The sequence below is a fragment of the Melospiza melodia genome, chromosome 2 (assembly GCF_035770615.1).
Source record: "Melospiza melodia melodia isolate bMelMel2 chromosome 2, bMelMel2.pri, whole genome shotgun sequence".
Taxonomy (NCBI): domain Eukaryota; kingdom Metazoa; phylum Chordata; class Aves; order Passeriformes; family Passerellidae; genus Melospiza; species Melospiza melodia.
The window spans coordinates 72652252-72670227 of NC_086195.1; the positions used below are offsets into that span (position 1 = coordinate 72652252).

The 17976-nt window shown below is 46.7% G+C and overlaps 1 protein-coding gene across 8 annotated transcripts in view; it reads left to right on the forward strand.

Annotated features, from left to right (window-relative positions):
• FAT3 (FAT atypical cadherin 3) overlaps positions 1-17976 on the forward strand; it is a 337712-nt gene that overhangs the window by 116107 nt on the left and 203629 nt on the right. For all 8 annotated transcript variants that reach the window (XM_063148845.1, XM_063148837.1, XM_063148840.1 and 5 more), the window contains exon 3: positions 853-1167. In XM_063148845.1, coding sequence (XP_063004915.1) covers positions 853-1167 — 315 coding nt within the window. The remainder of the gene's footprint in view (positions 1-852; positions 1168-17976) is intronic.

Below are 17976 nucleotides of genomic sequence, written 5' to 3' on the forward strand. Positions count from 1 at the left end.
GCCCTTCGTGCCAGGACAATTCAGGCACGGGGCTGGTAATTCAATGCCTCCCTGTGGCTCTGAGCCAGAATCACACCAGCATCAAAATAAGAAAATGCCCTTCCTCATCACTTCCATGACAGAAATATCAAGAACCTTTTCATCTCCTTATACACAGACAGACTTTCTCTTTTGTTTCTTATGACCAGGTGGAAAACCAACTGATGTTTTCTTACAGCAGTGGGTAAAGTGGCCAAGCCTTTCCTTCCTCTCTGATAAAAGAGGATAGAAATATATTTGTTATATTCATTGTCTAAGGGCTGCTGTGGGAGCTTTTGATTGCTTGCTATCCAGGATTTTGGCATTGTGCAATGAGTGAGCTCAATTTTAAATTTACTGCCTATTTTCTGAACTTGGATGGATTTATTTTAAATTGCCTCCTAGGTCTTCTTCTTTAGCAAGAGCACAGGCAGGAACTAGAAAAGAAAAGCCACTTTTTTTTTTTTTTTTTTTTGCGCGCGATTCATTGTCAGTGGTTGTATCCCTCCCTAGCGAGGTTTATACAAGTCTGCATCACAAAGCAGAAAACGATGGTGTTTCGTCTGTTACTCTGCCAGCTGCAGTTCTAGCAAAGAAATGGCTGTAGCATTAGGGCATTTATGAAGAGCCATCCTTTTACCTTCCCTCCCTCTCAGTTTGTTGGGACAAAGGATTGAGTTGTTGAGCTGAGTTCACAAAACAATTCCCGCGCTTAGACTTCTGCTTTCATTTGTTGGACAACTTGAATTTTTCTACGGGTGGAGCCCCATGAAAATAGATGTGATTTCTTATTGATCCTATTTGTGACATCCTCTGCTTGCTGTTTTTCTACAGGAGTTATTTACACAGCAGATATTCTTGACCGGGAGACGACCAAGTCCTACTGGTTGACGGTGTATGCGACTGATCATGGTGTTGTCCCACTCTACACTACTATTGAAGTCTACATTGAAGTGGAGGACGTGAATGACAATGCCCCTCTCACCTCTGAGCCTATCTATTACCCAGTCATCATGGAAAACTCCCCAAAGGATGTATCTGTCATTCAGATCCAAGCCCAGGACCCTGACTCCAGCACTAATGAAAAACTGACTTACCGGATTACAAGTGGAAATCCCCAGAACTTCTTTGTAATCAACCCCAAAACAGGTAACAAAACCCTGTTACCTCAAGGCAGTGGGAGAATGCAATTTACATATTTATTGGCTTTCACCCCTTCAGGGTGCACTGGTTTGCTTTCCAAACCTCTGTTTTCTGGTGGCTTCTGTGTCTAAAGCATCTTGTATGTGTCTGAAGCATTCTGCTTTGCATCGGTGTGCGAAGGCGCTGGCAGGTGATGCGCTGCAGATGTGCTGCTGCAGCAATCACTCTGCCCTGGGTCACTGAATCACTGCTGGCTGTTGCCTCTTCCCTGCGTCTGCAGTGATGAGACTGTTGCCCTGAGTCTGCAGAGCCGTGCTAGGAAGCAGATTCAAGCTGTTGCAGGTTACAGAGCACAGTTTCACTCCTTATTAGCTGGTGTAGCACCCCTGGAGTGAGTGACGTGATGGCTGGCCAGCACGTGTAATCAGGCTCCATGTTAAAGTAGGTGGATTTAATGCTACAGCTTGCTGTACACAAAAAGACAGTTTAGGTCACCTAAACATCCCTCTGGCCTTTAAAAATAATCCGAGTGTTTGCATTGATTTATAAGTGCTGGGGATGTAGCCTGTGGGTGCAGCGTGGCAGAGATGGTGATGGTTTTAAGTTAAAATACTGTTGTTAGCTGGCAGGGGGGCATGGCACCCATGCAGAGCAGCTGTGCACATATCTGTACCCCAGGTGCCTTTGCTGAATGAGGCTGATAAAGAAATTGCCCCAGGAGGTGTAGCCTGAGGTCTTGGATGGGTGGGCACCTGCCAGGTGCCCACCTGTGCTTGGCAGCTGGTATTCCTCATTCCAGCATGTACCCAGCTTTTCTCACTCATTGGGCTTCTGGGGACCCTCCAGCATGATCTGGAGCTGGAGAGTCGAGGGGATCTTTCAGAGCAATATGCTGATCTTTATGAAGGTAGTTCAGTTTTCACACAATTCACACAGTGCTCCTGCTTCTTTTCATGCTCCTAGTTTTGTTCTGGGGTTTTGATTTTTTTTCTAATTTTATTTATATCCTGCAAATTTCTAAACAGCTAAAAAACTAGAAGGAATAGACATGTGAGGGAGCATTTTTAATTTTGTGTATGGAAATGATGTTCACTAAATAGGTTTTCAACATTTGGTTGGGCATTCCTATTGCAATATGTGGCATAAGAAGGGGTCAGGATCTTCTCAGGCATAAGCCCAGGTGAAGAATTATGGAGAATATATAATCACTGTGTTCAATCTGCTGAGCCCTAAGGCGCATATCTCACTTATTTTTAACACTTGGAATGGCCGAAGATGCTCTTCCATCTGCATCTCTTCTCCCCCTCCCCACCCCATAAATCCCATCTGGGCAAAGTAGCAGAGTTAGGACTCACAGTGTTTAATGCTTGTGCTTCCCTTCCATCAGCTCCTCCCGCAGAGCAATCTGCTTAGCACAGCCCTGCTTATCTGCCAGGGTGAGCCTGTGACAAGGACTGGAGCAGGGCATGTGGCAGCCCTGCAGCACCCTGGCCTGGTGGCACACCCTGTGGGTTGGCTCTTTGTCCCTCTGCAGAGCAGGCAGGGCACTTTCCCCTAACAGTGAGATCTTATTCTCACAGTTAACACTGACAGTGGTTAATCTTCATTTGCGCTGTGGAAATTGCTGTCTGAGAGCTTAAAGGCTTCAGGATGAGTAACTTTGCTGCTTGGGCAACTCCCAAAGGGCCCCCCTTACACTCAGCGGGCATCCTTGCTACTGACTGGCTGTGATTTGTTATAGAGAGGATAAATCATCCCTTTTCTATCCAATTCAGTGCCAAATGCAGAGCAGTGAGAGCTGGGCGAGGTGGCCTCTTGGAGTTTGTTTTGAAAACGATGAGGCTGACAGAGAGTGTGTGTGCAGAGATCCCTTTCCCAAAGGGGAGCACCAGGCCTTCACATCAGAAGCCTTTCTCCTGATGGGATGCTGATGTCCAAAAATAAAAGCATAATGGATTTTCCTAGAGAGTGCCCCTGGGGGTCTCTGACAAGGCTCCTTTCAGCCGTCTCCCTGCAGTGCACTGGTTTTCTCTAAGACTGTAATTTACACTCCAGTTGTTTTGTACAGGAGACTTGTGCACACACAGGAGAGGTTCACAGCCTGCCAGCCCCACGCTCTTGCTGGGATTCAGCACAGCAGTAAGTCACGTAGAGCGTTGCACAGCAGCCCTAAATGCGACAGCATGCTGTATAATCAAGATGAAAAGGTTTAATGTGAACCCAAATATGCTGCGATTGCTGTATACGTGGGCTGAATGAGCATGCTCCTGCTGTCGGGGGAGAGCAGTCGTTTGAGAAAGGGGATCTTTTATTTTCTGTGTCACTTGGGAAGTTTCAACACTGCCAGCAAACTGGCATCTCACTCCTGTGAGTAATCCACTGCTGAGAGTCAACATGAGGGCAGCATCCTGCATTTTTTACATCTTTTGGTGGGAAGCGACAGTAGAGATGGGGAGTTTGCTAGAGCATAGGGATGTTCTCAGTTATCTTTGGAGGTCAGGTGTCCGTGTTTGCCTTACTCTGGAGCTCACTTTCAGCTGCCTTGTAGCTCATGCAGGTCAGGCAGGTTTCTGGAGGCACTTGGACCACTACATGTCTGATCAAGCAGGGACACAGGGAGTCCAGGTTTTGTTCCTGGTTCTAATTCAGGATCATAATTGCAGCCAATTCTTACACTCATGATTGATTATCTGGATAGCAGAAGCAACATTACTCCTTGTATGCCATATTTGTAGATAGGAGAAACCTCTTAATAGACAAGTTGTCACTTCCTACATTTTTATAGACTGGCACAGCTCGTGGTGGCTATTTTAGGCAGTCCAACTGCAAATGTATCGCGTGCCTTTGGATCTCTTTGAAGGCAGGCTTCAGACTTTTCAGAATTATTACCTGCTGTTTGCTCTGTGGGTTTTAGAGAGATGAAGAATTGCTCCTGCAGGAATAAAGAGCTGCTAAAAAGCCACTGATAGCAAGATTTGGGCACTGAAGTCACCCTGGGCGTGCGCTCACTGGGGGCTGACTCTGCTGTGGGGGCACAAGTGACAAGGGCCCTCCTCTTTGGGCTTGGGTTTATATGGGTGCTCCAGGGAAGAGGACAGGAACATGAGCAGCCCGCCCATGTGTCTCAGGAGTGGAAAGGCAGTGTGGGCAACCTCCCATGAAGACCTTTTTTGTTCTCACCTTGATATTTTTATTGAAATACAGCCAAGCATCAGTTTGCGCCTTAGTACGCACTTTTATCTCATGAGCTGATATTCAGAGGTACAAGGACTAAGTGAATAATGAAGCACACGAGCACGTGTGAAACCATAAATCATTTACACTGGAGAACAAGGCAGCCTTGTTCTGCTAACTGGTGGCCACTGCAGACTAAGTGTAGCAGGTCCAAGAGAGCAAGATGGGATTTTCCTTTACGGTGGGCAGGAGGAATATATTGCAAAAGCACAGTTTTGTGAGGGGAGTAGGAAACATGTTTTTCAAAAAGTTGAGGTGACTCTAGGAGTTACATGACTACAGGGAAAGGCATTCCCCTGGGCATTTTTTTCCCAGCTGTGTATACACACAGCAGCAAGGGAGGCATTCCTGGAGCCCAGCATCTTCAGCAGCTGCAAGTCAGCCAAAGCCCTGATGTGGCTGCTGGGAGAGCCAGGCCCTTTCCTCATAGCTTGACTTTTGTGCTCGGGAGGGCTTAGGGTTGCTTTGGCAGAGCACAGGTCACGGGGCTGTGCTCCTTTGTGGGTGGTGTGAGATGGGGAGGATGGCAGGGCTGCTGGGCTGACCAGCTCCCAGGAGCGCCACATGGGGCCCAGGCCGAGTCACTCCTGGGTGAGGGGCATGTGCAGGAAGGTAAATAAAACAGAAGTTGGAGTTAATACAAAAGCTGATTGATCAGAGCTGTAAATTCCTACTTCTATTTCATGTATATGGGTGTTAATTTCACAGCACAGGCGTAATTTACTGCGTTGATTTATTATGTTTCTGTGCTCTGAAAAAACCGATTTTTAATTCAAACCATTGCATTACTTTGTTTATTGTTAACGTATTTTGAACAAACCCAATAAGCTTCTCTTCAGTCTGACGTAGATTACTTAGGAGATTCTTTAACTAATACGCCAGCAGACCAAATTTCACTCTTGTGCACATTCTTTTCAATTAATTTACTCTAAAATTATGCTTGTGTGTCTGGAAAATCTGCTTACACCTTGCTTAGCCTTTTGCTGGCACCATTTAAACTGAGGCAGACCCCTGCCACCCCTGAAATAGTATTTGCTGCAGTGGTTAAGGCAGGATGCACTTGTAGGTTTAGAAATAGTGCATGTAGGTCAGTACATCTTTGCAGAGCAGCAACACTCTTCCTCTGGAAGCTGTCTCTGAACTGTCACATCTGCAGCTAGATTTGGAAAGACTCTGGATATTTTCACACTGAAGTAGTATTAATATTTATATAAGCTAATACGGGGTTAGTGAATGTCAGAATTTAATTGGTACGAATGCTCCTCTTCTCAGCAGGCTGGGCTTTGCTTTCTTTTGCACTCACAAAGCCAGCTGGCGTAGAATCCTGCTGGGTCTGAAAGCCACGTTTGCTCTGCCATACTAAAACTGTGCTTCACCCTCCTGTCATGCATCCTGATTTTTATAGCTGCTTTTCTTTGGCTTGTCCTGAGAAATCCCCACACGTCTTTGCTCTCACAGACTGGGACAAATCCAGTGAGTGGTTTGCTGCTGCTTCACATCCTGATGGCTGCCAGCAGTACAGATGCTGGGTACCCAGTGCCTCTTTTCAGCCCAGAAATCATAGAATCACAGAACAATGAGGTTGGCAGAGACCTCTAACTTCATCAAGTTCAACCTATGCCCTAACACCTCAACTAGACTGTAGCACCAAGTGCCATGTCCAGAAAATGTACTTTGGATTTTGATGGCATTGCAGGTCAGCTCCCTCCCACGGGGTGCTCCTCCTGAAGGATGTCTCCCTCATGGGTGTTGGCCATGGAGCTGTTTTTGGCAGCTCATGTGTGTGATGAAAATCAGCTCTGCAGATCATGTCATAGCATGAATAGCTCAATGCTATTCAGCCTGTAAGTGTCCTTGCCCTGTTGAAGAGCAGAGAGGACCTTGCAGGGGCGAAAAACATTGATTGTGGGGCTCTCCAGTTAATGGTGAATTTGAGGCATTGGTCTCCCTTTCCCTGCATGCTCTTTAACGCTGTTTTTACAAATGCTGAGTTCACCAACAGTTGCAGAGTCCAGCCTGATGTATCCATCACTGATGTGTGGCCATGACTAATACAGAATTTTATAATGTAATTCCCCTACTACATAAGCTGGCTTCCATCCTCTGTAATTTATGTTGTATCAACGCACGCTAAATGATCTACTTTCTTTGCTTTCACTTCTCTATTATTTAAAAGTGTGGCTATTAATGACTTCTTTGTAATGTACTCACTGTTAAAAATTGAGCTTTGGAGCATTTTAAAAGCTTTAATTTCTCCTTTGGCATGCTTATTCTTTACTAGACACCATATATCCAGTGGTTTGAGCCCAGGGTTAACAGCTGGAAAATCAAAGGACTGTGGATGTTGGAGTTGAGTGCTTAATCACAGTGGGACCTGTAAGTGTGCTAGGCACTGTACAGCATATTAGACAAAGTTACTGCATTAAGGAGTTTGTCATAATAACAATAATAATAATAATAAAGAGGACATGAAAAAATTAGGGAGAAGGACATAAATCAAGTCCATCTGCTTGCCAGGGCATGTTTATTCCCCAGAGGAAATTTTCAATTAGATCCTGAGCTGCAGCATGGCAGGGACACAAACTCATCTTTTGTCTTTGAGTCACCTCACCTCATGGTTTTTCTTTTTTTTTTGGTAAGTGGAAGTATTTTCTTGCCTTATGTGATTGTCCTCTAAAATAGTAGACAGTTTGGGGATCAAATATTCTCTGGAAATGCAAGCTATTGATTTTTCAGGCATATTGGCATTAATAGACATGAATTCACAGCCATGTATTCATAGGCACACAAAAAAAGAAAAAAAAAAGTGAAGCATCGCTTCACAGTAGGATGAAGAAAGGTATATAAGAATTTTAGACTAAGTAAGTATTGTCTAATGGCCAGACCACAAATTTCACTGAAAATGACAAAATTTGGGCTCAGCCAGCATGTCTCTTCCCTCCTCCCTTCCTCCCTGGCAGCGATTTCCTTCACAATCTGTGTATGTTATCTGTGGAGAGGATAAAGGTGTGAGCTGTGCCACCTCAGTTGCAGCTTCAGTAATGCTGCTATTAATAAAAAAAAAATCCATTTTTATCATTTCTCTTGAACAGACCTGATTTCTGCTAGCAGTAGGTTTTTATTCATGAAGCACTGAATATGGTTGAGATTGCTGGATCTCTCTGGTATCAAGTGCCTCTTTTAAAATGACATTTAAAGATACAATATTTCTTATAAATGCAATTTCTTTGTAATCAGCAGATTTATACTCGGCTTATAGAAATTTAAACCTTTCTTTAGATGCCCATGATGACTTCTTTAGCCCTCTTTCACAGGAAGTTTAAAGAGTATTCCTGTTGCCTTAACTGGACAATTGTGTCCTCACTTAATGCAGCACCAGTTTTTAATCTGAACTCCCTGTTTGCTTCAGTAGAGACTTAAGTCTGAAGGGCATAAGCATGGCAAGGGCCAGTGGGACAGAGTTTCTTTCTGATGGAAGAAGTTGCTGCCCAATAACCAGACAGCTCCCTTCTTTCCTGTCCCCAATTCTGGAACAGCAACAATTTTGCCACTGATCTCATAAATCAACATTGTTGTGCATTACATCAATTATTTATTATTGTTACAAACATCAGCAGAGTGTATCTTCTGCCTATTCAGAAGTAACTTCACCTATCAGCTTAGCTGTGAAACTCATTTTTCTACCTTGTCTGTCAGTTCAGTTTCTCTTTTCGTAAATTTCCAGAAGTCGTGGCTAGGCAGAACTGTTTAAGATATCGCCTTTTTAATAGGCTGAGCTATTCCTGCAGTAATTTTTAAACAGGGCTGTTCCATTCGCTTCCAGGTAGCCAAATTCTCTTGTTGGAATTATTATCAGTGGCAGAAGCAGAGTTTTGCTTACTGGGTGAAACTGTACCACAAGTACTGAGTAACAGCCCTGTTAAATGTATGCACAATGCATATGCTATGGAAACTTGTCATATCCTGCCATACATTATTATGATACCATCAGCTAATGTCCCTGTGTTGCAGTAATTGCTTGTGGTCCAAGTCTGACCTCTGGCTGGAGGAATTAGGTTGGTGAGTTAGGGATGGTGAGGTATGGAGCCTGTGAGCATGGCATTTGTGCAGGTGCAGAGGTCTGGAGAGGGAGCTGCCAGAGAGGAAAATAAAGCTGTGATGTTAGCCCAGAGGAGGTGAAGGCTTGGGATGGGGGTAGTTGAGGGCGTTCTTTTTTCCTTTTGTTTCCTACTGCTTTTTAATCAGTCAAGTACCTTGTTTTTATCTTTTGCTCAACAGTCAAAGTTAGTGCTGGTGTCTGTGATGTTGGACACTGCAAATCCCAAGCAGACAATATTAAACCAGCTTTTCCCCCTTTTGCTGAGGTGCAGTGAATACAGTCATACTGTCTTCTTAGATCAGGCACTTTTTGTGGCTTGAGTAGTGTTTCACCTCTTGTGAGGAATTTCTAAAATCTCTTAGTGGACTGGAAGTTAGAGGCAAGGAATGTAGTTCTGGTTTACTCTTAGTGAACATGTGATCCTTGGTACAAATGCTAATATTTCCTGTTTGGAGAATTAGACTGACCTATGCTGCATGTGGGTATTAAAAAAAATAACAAAGCTTGGAAATGGAAATAAAAAGAGAAGGCAACTGGGAAGGCAGGTGTGTTTGCATAAGCCATAATGATGTCAGTAATCACCAACTATTAATTCTTCTTTGTCTTCCATCATGCAGAGAGAGATTGTGTCAGCACCTCTTATACCCCCAAAGTCTCATGACCTCACAGTTCAGCTAAACTAGTCTGTTCAAAAATTAAGCTTAACAGTGGATTGTGTTATTTTTCCCCCTTTTTTTTTTCTGACTCTGTTTCCGTCAGAGTTATGCTGTTATAACCAAACATAATTATTTTCTGTGAAATTACTCTCTCCTCCTTTCCCTTTCCCCCTATGTTAATGAGAGTGTTTTTCGTTTGCTGGGAAGACTGACACAACTTCTTTGAAATTAGTAGTGTTGTTGCCAGTTAAGTATGTGACCTTATCTGTGTAATTGTACAGATCGTGCTGCCATATGTCTCCATGCACAGAGCTTAATTTAACCAGAGCCATACATGTGTAAAAATAAAGCAGTATCTGGGGGTTAAATATCAGAAGAGCCCCCTAATCACAGCTTTCACGTTATGTGCAACTTTTTACAGAGCTTGAAGAGCTCTGAAGTTAAATCTTTAAAAAACACTCTGCACGGGACCATGCTCTTGTAACCTTGTTTTTACGTTGATCGTCATGTGGATTTTACTATGCCCCTACTTCCTTGTGTGTTGTTCCTACTTGGTTTCTCCCCATGTGGTAGCTAAGTCCTTCATGCTGCTTGGTAAGGTAGAATAGGACCATCTTAAATTTTTTATGAGCAAGGGACTGATGCAAAGAAGGCAGCTAACACATCCAATACCAGAAATAAAAATTTGGTCTTAATTTGCCTTCAAAGCCAATGGCCACGTGTAGTGCAAAGCCTTGTGGCATGGGTCCAGCCCGTCCTACCCTGCTAAATGCAAGGCAACCCTGGCACCAGTGATTTCTGGGCATGTTGAAGCCCCAGTAGGATCTATTTCCTATCCTGCTCCCAGCTAGCCCACCACTTGCCATCCCTGCCTTTCAGTCCTTCCTGGCCTTTCTTTCTCTCTGGCCAGAAGCAAGCCTGGGTTGCCCACAGGAGAGAAAGAATTAGAGTTTGCACAGGGACAAGGAGTCTCAGATGGCTCTGTTGGAACCTGTGCATATAAGGGCAGAGCTGACTCTTGTCTTTTGGGTGGATGAAGGAGCCCCCTTCTCCAATCAGCCTAATGCAGGCACAAGCTTAAGCGTTTGTGCTGGTGCTGTCATGGAGCAAGGAAGCAAACCCAGAGCACTCAAGTCTCCCACTACCTCCAATAATCATGTTCTTTCTTTGTCAATACTACATTTGCTTGTACTTTCTGTGTAGGAATGTTTCCTCGTTGCTTCCTGTGTACATAAGTCAATGTCATGACATGCCTTGGGTTTGTTGCCTTCTAAGAGAAATTTAATATTTGTGTCGGATGAGTTGCATGCAAGGAATCTGTGCTGCAGTGATCTATTTATATGGTAATTAGCAAGTAGCTTTGCAGCTCTTAAAGGGATTTGGTTTGAAAACTAAGTATTATTTCCTGAATTTTAACTTAGCCACAGTGTATGAACAGCATATGCACTTTTTTTTTAATGTAGCCACAATACTCAAAAGATAAATGTAAGTCTGCTCTGCAAGAGAATATTTTGGCTATTATTAATTTTGCTCCATTTACCATATGCTTGTGTTTTCTGACCTCCATTTTATTCACAGACTCTGTGTAATAAAATGTGCAGTATTAAAACAAAAGTTGCTTGAAGCAGCAAAAGTACTTGTGGTGCCACATCTTCAGTTGAATTAGGTGGTTTGTGCCACCTGGGAATTTGACCGTCATATCCTTAAGAAGTTATTACTATGGAAAGGTGCTGCTGTTGCTCAAAGATATTGGAGGTATTTTTGTTAATAGAAGAATGAGATTAGTTTTTTTAAATCTTTGAAGAAATGCCGTAAGCCCATGCAGATCCTTCAGGAGAGGCAAACAGATGAAGAATCTTCTCTTTGTCCTTATTATTCTGAGTCTGAGGCAGTTCTTGAGACACGACCTGGGAATGCACTGCAAATGACACAAGGAATAATTGCTGCTAAATTTAATTTATCGAGTAGGTGTGGATTAGATTAATTAAACAGAGAATAAAACACACACAAGATTACTCAAAGTAGCTGCATGGATGGAAAAATGTTAGACTGTATTAAAAGCTTAGATGTACATGATGCTAAGATATTTTTCATGTGAGTCTGTAATTTCTTAGGGGATTTCTCTCGGGTTTTTTATTTCTTTCTTCTAACACTTAATGTAATCCAAACTGATTAAGGGAATGCTATGCATTAGAGGGAAGAAAAATAAGACAAACACATGCTTAAGAGTTAACCTGAGTAGTCTATTGGGTGAGCTGCGGCTTTGACTCAATAATATGCCCGTGCCCCGCATTTGTATGAGTGAAAACCCCTCGGCTTGGGTTGGATTCTCTTGCAGAGGACAGAGTCCTTTAAGAAGGATGCACAGCTCAGCATCAGAGAAGCAAATTGGCAGGAACTGGATGCAGTCCTTGTTTGGTCAGCTGCATGAGGGGCTTCATGTCCCTCTCCCAAGCTTAGCTCTGATCTGTCGGTGCATCTCTCCTTCTGCAACCTGATGTTGAGCAGGCAGGATCTCAAGGACTTTTTACTGTATTCAGCCTGTATGAGGAGCTTTCCTCTCCACCTCCAAAACGTCTGTCTCTACTTCTGCTTGAAGTAATTGTGCAAAATGGCTGTGATTTTACAAACACCCTGCAAAGCATTAGTCTAATCGCTTTACCTCCTTTATTAACAGCAGAAGTGCAGCGCTGAGAACGTAATTAAGATTTAATGGCAAGACAGAAATTTCAGAGAAGGAAAGATTCCTATGTAGTGAGACATTATTTTTGCTTATAAACAAACATGAGGAAAGGAGATGAAAACATGAAGAAAGTAGTAAATGTTTTGTTGAAGGGATTGTGTGAAGACAGTTGCATGACACAAAAAATATTGCATGTCCAAAATTGTTTCACCTATCCTTGTATGGACTTGGCTTTTGTCATCATGAATGTCCACCCTCAAACTCTAATAGCTCCTCAGCAACCCAGAATCATATACTCAAGATACCTTAATTTCTGCATATTGAGTCCTGCAAGAAAGTAAGAAGAATTGTGGAGGTTCAGGTTGGGTTTGGTTTTGTGTTTTTGTTACTGGTTTGGAGTTTTTTTTGCACAAGTTTTTGTGGATTTTCTTTAGCGCTTTTATTTCGATCATTCAATAATTGAAAATAATTCATAGCTAAGAACTCAGTCAGGAAAAGCAAAACTTGTGCTGCCTTTTGGTAAGCTGAAACGGTGTCTTATTTTTTTTTAAATATTTATTTACAATTTTGTGGCACCTTCGTAGCTGCAGCCACGAGGAAGCACCCTGCCGTGCTTGGCAGGATGAGGGAGGAAAAGATGGCTGCTACACCGAAAAAGCTCGCAGTTTAGGGGGAGCCTGAGACAACAGATGGGAAAAGCAGATGGAGATGCGTCAGAAAAACCAAGGCGGGATTGATCAGTGCTAAGTTTGTTGCTGGGCACTCTCAGTGTGCGGAGGAGTGCAGAGCAGGCTTGTGGAAAGCGGAGCATGGGCCAGTTTGGACATGGGCTGGCAGGGTGCCCTTGTGTTCCACGGGCTTCATCCTGGGGCTGCAGCTCCCAGCCTCTTGCAGAGCTTGCACTGAGGGGTTGCAAGGGATTTACTCCAAATAGGATGCAGGATATATATAGTTCTGCATCTGTATCTATGGAAAGATTTCCCTCTCTCTCTTTGAGGTGTGTATATATAGATTATTTTTCTTCCAAAATTTAACACAGATTGCAAAGGGTTGCTTCTGGTGGGTTTCAGTTTTGGCTTTTCTTTCTTTCTTTCTTTCTTTCTTTCTTTCTTTCTTTCTTCTTTCTTTCTTTCTTTCTTTCTTTCTTTCTTTCTTTCTTTCTTTCTTTCTTTCTTTCTTTCTTTATTCTTTCTCTCTTTCTCTCTTCTCTCTCTTTCTCTCTTTCTCTCTTTCTCTGCTATCTCTCTTTCTCTCCTTTCTCTCTTTCTCTCTATCTCTCTTTCTCTCTTTCTCTTTCTCTCTTTCTCTCTTTCTCTCTTTCTCTCTCTCTTCTCTTTCTCTTCTCTCTTTCTCTTCTCTTCTCTTTCTCTCTTTCTCTCTTTCTCTCTTTCTCTCTTTCTCTCCTTTCTCTTTCTCTCTTTCTCTTCTTCTCTTTCTCTCTCTCTCTTCTCTCTTCTTCTCTCTTCTCTTCTCTCTCTCTTCTCTTCTTCCTTCCTTCCTTCCTTCTTCCTTCCTTCCTTCCTTCCTTCCTCCTTCCTTCCTTCCTTCCTTCCTTCTTCCTTCTTCTTCCTTCCTTCCTTCCTTCCTTCCTTCCTTCCGCCACTTCCGCCACTTCCGCCACTTCCGCCACTTCCGCCACTTCCGCCACTTCGCCACTTCCGCCACTTCCTTCCGCCCTTCCTTCCGCCCCTTCCTTCCGCACCTTCCTTCCGCCACTTCCTTCCTTCCTTCCTTCCTTCCTTCCTTCCTTCCTTCCTTCCTTCCTTCCTTCCTTCCTTCCTTCTTCCTTCCTTCCTTCCTTCCTTCCTTCCTTCCTTCCTTCCTTCCTTCCTTCCGCCACTTCCGCCACTTCCGCCACTTCCGCCACTTCCGCCACTTCCGCCACTTCGCCACTTCGCCACTTCCGCCACTTCCGCCACTTCCGCCACTTCCTTCCGCCACTTCCTTCCGACACTTCCTTCCGCCACTTCCTTCCGCCACTTCCTTCCTTCCTTCCTTCCTTCCTTCCTTCCTTCCTTCCTTCCTTCCTTCCTTCCTTCCTTCCTTCCTTCCTTCCTTCCTTCCTTCCTTCCTTCCTTCCTTCCTTCCTTCTTCCTTCCTTCCTTCCTTCCTTCTTCCTTCCGCCACTTCCTTCCGCCACTTCCTTCCGCCACTTCCTTCCGCCACTTCCTTCCGCCACTTCCTTCCGCCACTTCCTTCCGCCACTTCCTTCCGCCACTTCCTTCCGCCACTTCCTTCCGCCACTTCCTTCCGCCACTTCCTTCCGCCACTTCCTTCCGCCACTTCCTTCCGCCACTTCCTTCCTTCCGCCACTTCCTTCCTTCCGCCACTTCCTTCTTCCGCCACTTCCTTCCTTCCGCCACTTCCTTCCGCCACTTCCTTCCGCCACTTCCTTCCGCCACTTCCTTCCGCACTTCCTTCCGCCACTTCCTTCCGCCACTTCCTTCCGCCACTTCCTTCCGCCACTTCCTTCCTTCCGCCACTTCCTTCCTTCCGCCACTTCCTTCCTTCCGCCACTTCCTTCCGCCACTTCCTTCCGCCACTTCCTTCTTCCTTCTTCCTTCCTTCCTTCCTTCCTTCCTTCCTTCCTTCCTTCTTCCTTCCTTCTTCCTTCCTTCCTTCCTTCTTCCTTCCTTCCTTCCTCCTTCCTCCTTCCTTCCTTCTTCCTTCCTTCCTTCCTTCCTTCCTTCCGCCCCTCCTTCCGCCCCTTCCTTCCGCCCCTTCCTTCCGCCCCTTCCTTCCGCCCTTCCTTCCGCCCCTTCCGCCCCTTCCGCCCCTTCCTTCCGCCCCTTTCTTCTTTCCTTCCTTCCTTCCTTCCTTCCTTCCTTCCTTCCTTCCTTCCTTCCTTCCTTCCTTCCTTCCTTCCTTCCTTCCTTCCTTCCTTCCTTCCTTCCTTCCTTCCTTCCTTCCTTCCTTCCTTCCTTCCTTCCGCCACTTCCTTCCGCCACTTCCTTCCGCCACTTCCTTCCGCCACTTCCTTCCGCCACTTCCTTCCTTCCTTCCTTCCGCCACTTCCTTCCTTCCTTCGCCACTTCCTTCCTTCCTTCCGCCACTTCCTTCTTCCTTCCGCCACTTCCTTCCGCCACTTCCTTCCGCCACTTCCTTCCGCCACTTCCTTCCTTCCTTCCTTCCGCCACTTCCTTCCTTCCGCCACTTCCTTCTTCCTTCCTTCCGCCACTTCCTTCCGCCACTTCCTTCCTTCCTTCCGCCACTTCTTCCGCCACTTCCTTCCGCCACTTCCTTCCTTCCTTCCTTCCTTCCTTCCTTCCTTCCTTCCTTCCTTCCTTCCTTCCTTCCTTCCTTCCTTCCTTCCTTCCGCCACTTCCGCCACTTCCGCCACTTCCGCCACTTCCGCCACTTCCGCCACTTTCCTTCCGCCCCTTCCTTCCGCCCCTTCCTTCCGCCACTTCCTTCCGCCACTTCCTTCCTTCCGCCACTTTTTCCTTCCGCCACTTCCTTCCGCCACTTCCTTCCGCCACTTCCTTCCTTCCTTCCGCCATTCCTTCCGCACTTCCTTCCGCCACTTCCTTCCTTCCTTCCGCCACTTCCTTCCTTCCTTCCTTCCTTCCTTCCTTCCTTCCTTCCTTCCTTCCTTCCTTCCTTCCTTCCTTCCTTCCTTCCTTCCTTCCTTCCTTCCTTCCTTCCTTCCTTCCTTCCTTCCTTCCTTCCTTCCTTCCTTCCGCCACTTCCTTCCGCCACTTCCTTCCGCCACTTCCTTCGCCACTTCTTCCGCCACTTCCTTCCGCCACTTCCTTCCTTCCGCCACTTCCTTCCTTCCGCCACTTCCTTCCTTCCTTCCTTCCTTACTTCCGCCACTTCCTTCCGCCACTTCCTTCCGCCACTTCCTTCCGCCACTTCCTTCCGCCACTTCCTTCCTTCCTTCCTTCCTTCCTTCCTTCCTTCCTTCCTTCCTTCCTTCCTTCCTTCCTTCCTTCCTTCCTTCCTTCCTTCCTTCCTTCCTTCCTTCCTTCCTTCTTCCTTCCTTCCTTCCTTCCTTCCTTCCTTCCTTCCTTCCTTCCTTCCTTCCGCCACTTCCTTCCGCACTTCCTTCCGCACTTCCTTCCGCCACTTCCTTCCGCCACTTCCTTCCTTCCTTCCGCCACTTCCTTCCGCCACTTCCTTCCGCCACTTCCTTCCGCCACTTCCTTCCTTCCGCCATTTCCTTCCGCCACTTCCTTCCGCCACTTCTTCGCCACTTCCCGCCACTTCCTTCCGCCACTTCCTTCCTTCCTTCCGCCACTTCCTTCCGCCACTTCCTTCCGCCACTTCCTTCCTTCCGCCACTTCCTTCCTTCCGCCACTTCCTTCCGCCACTTCCTTCCGCCACTTCCTTCCGCCACTTCCTTCCGCCACTTCCTTCCGCCCCTTCCTTCCGCCCCTTCCTTCCTTCCTTCTGCCCCTTCCTTCCTTCCGCCCCTTCCTTCCGCCCCTTCCTTCCTTCCGCCACTTCCTTCCTTCCGCACTTCCTTCCTTCCGCCCCTTCCTTCCGCCACTTCCTTCCTTCCGCCCCTTCCTTCCGACACTTCCTTCCTTCCTTCCGACACTTCCTTCCGACACTTCCTTCCTTCCGACACTTCCTTCCTTCCGCCACTTCCTTCCGCCACTTCCCCCTTCCTTCCTTCCTTCCTTCCTTCCTTCCTTCCTTCCTTCCTTCCTTCCTTCCTTCCTTCCTTCCTTCCTTCCTTCCTTCCTTCCTTCCTTCCTTCCTTCCTTCCTTCCTTCCTTCCTTCCTTCCGCCACTTCCTTCCGCCACTTCCTTCCGCCACTTCCTTCCGCCACTTCCTTCCGCCACTTCCTTCCGCCACTTCCGCCACTTCCTTCCGCCACTTCCTTCCGCCACTTCCTTCCTTCCTTCCTTCCTTCCTTCCTTCCTTCCTTCCTTCCTTCCTTCCTTCCTTCCTTCCTTCCTTCCTTCCTTCCTTCCTTCCTTCCTTCCTTCCTTCCGCCACTTCCTTCCGCCACTTCCTTCCGCCACTTCCTTCCGCACTTCCTTCCGCCACTTCCTTCCGCCACTTCCTTCCTTCCGCCACTTCCTTCCGCCACTTCCTTCCTTCCGCCACTTCCTTCCGCCACTTCCTTCCTTCCTTCGCCACTTCCTTCCGCCACTTCCTTCCTTCCTTCCGCCACTTCCTTCCGCCACTTCCTTCCGCCACTTCCTTCCTTCCTTCCGCCACTTCCTTCCTTCCGCCACTTCCTTCCGCCACTTCCTTCCGCCACTTCCTTCCGCCCCTTCCTTCCGCCCCTTCCTTCCTTCCTTCTGCCCCTTCCTTCCTTCCGCCCCTTCCTTCCGCCCCTTCCTTCCTTCCGCCACTTCCTTCCTTCCGCCACTTCCTTCCTTCCGCCCCTTCCTTCCGCACTTCCTTCCTTCCGCCACTTCCTTCCTTCCGACACTTCCTCCCGACACTTCCTTCCTTCCGACACTTCCTTCCTTCCGCCACTTCCTTCCGCCACTTCCCCTTCCTTCCTTCCTTCCTTCCTTCCTTCCTTCCTTCCTTCCTTCCTTCCTTCCTTCCTTCCTTCCTTCCTTCCTTCCTTCTTCCTTCCTTCCTTCCTTCCGCCCTTCCGCCCTTCCGCCCCTTCCGCCCCTTCCGCCCCTTCCGCCCTTCCTTCCTTCCGCCCTTCTTCCGCCCCTTCCTTCCGCCCTTCCTTCGCCCCTTCCTTCCGCCCCTTCCTTCCTTCCGCCCTTCCTTCCTTCCGCCCCTTCCTTCCGCCCCTTCCTTCCTTCCCGCCCCTTCCTTCCTTCCGCCCCTTCCTTCCGCCACTTCCTTCCTTCCTTCCGCCCCTTCCTCCCTCCCTCCCTCCCTCCCTCCCTCCCCTCCCCTCCCCTCCCCTCCCCTCCCTTCCCTCCTTCCCCCTTCCCTCCCTCCCTCCCTTCCCTCCTTCCCCCTCCCTCCCCTCCCTCTTTCCTTACTTCTTTCTTTTCCTTCTGCCACTTCCTTCCTTCCTTGTTTTTTGTTGTGTTTGGGGTTGTTTTCTTTTTTTTTAATTAAAGGAATTTTCAGTAAAAAAACATTCAAAGTGGATTTTTTTCTTCTCTTCATTGGAATGTCTGTAAGTTTAGAGGTCTTTTTTACCTGTTCTGTTTCTCTGTTTTCATGAGAAAAGAAAGACAGAGGCATTCTTACAACAAAAGGGTTAAAATGC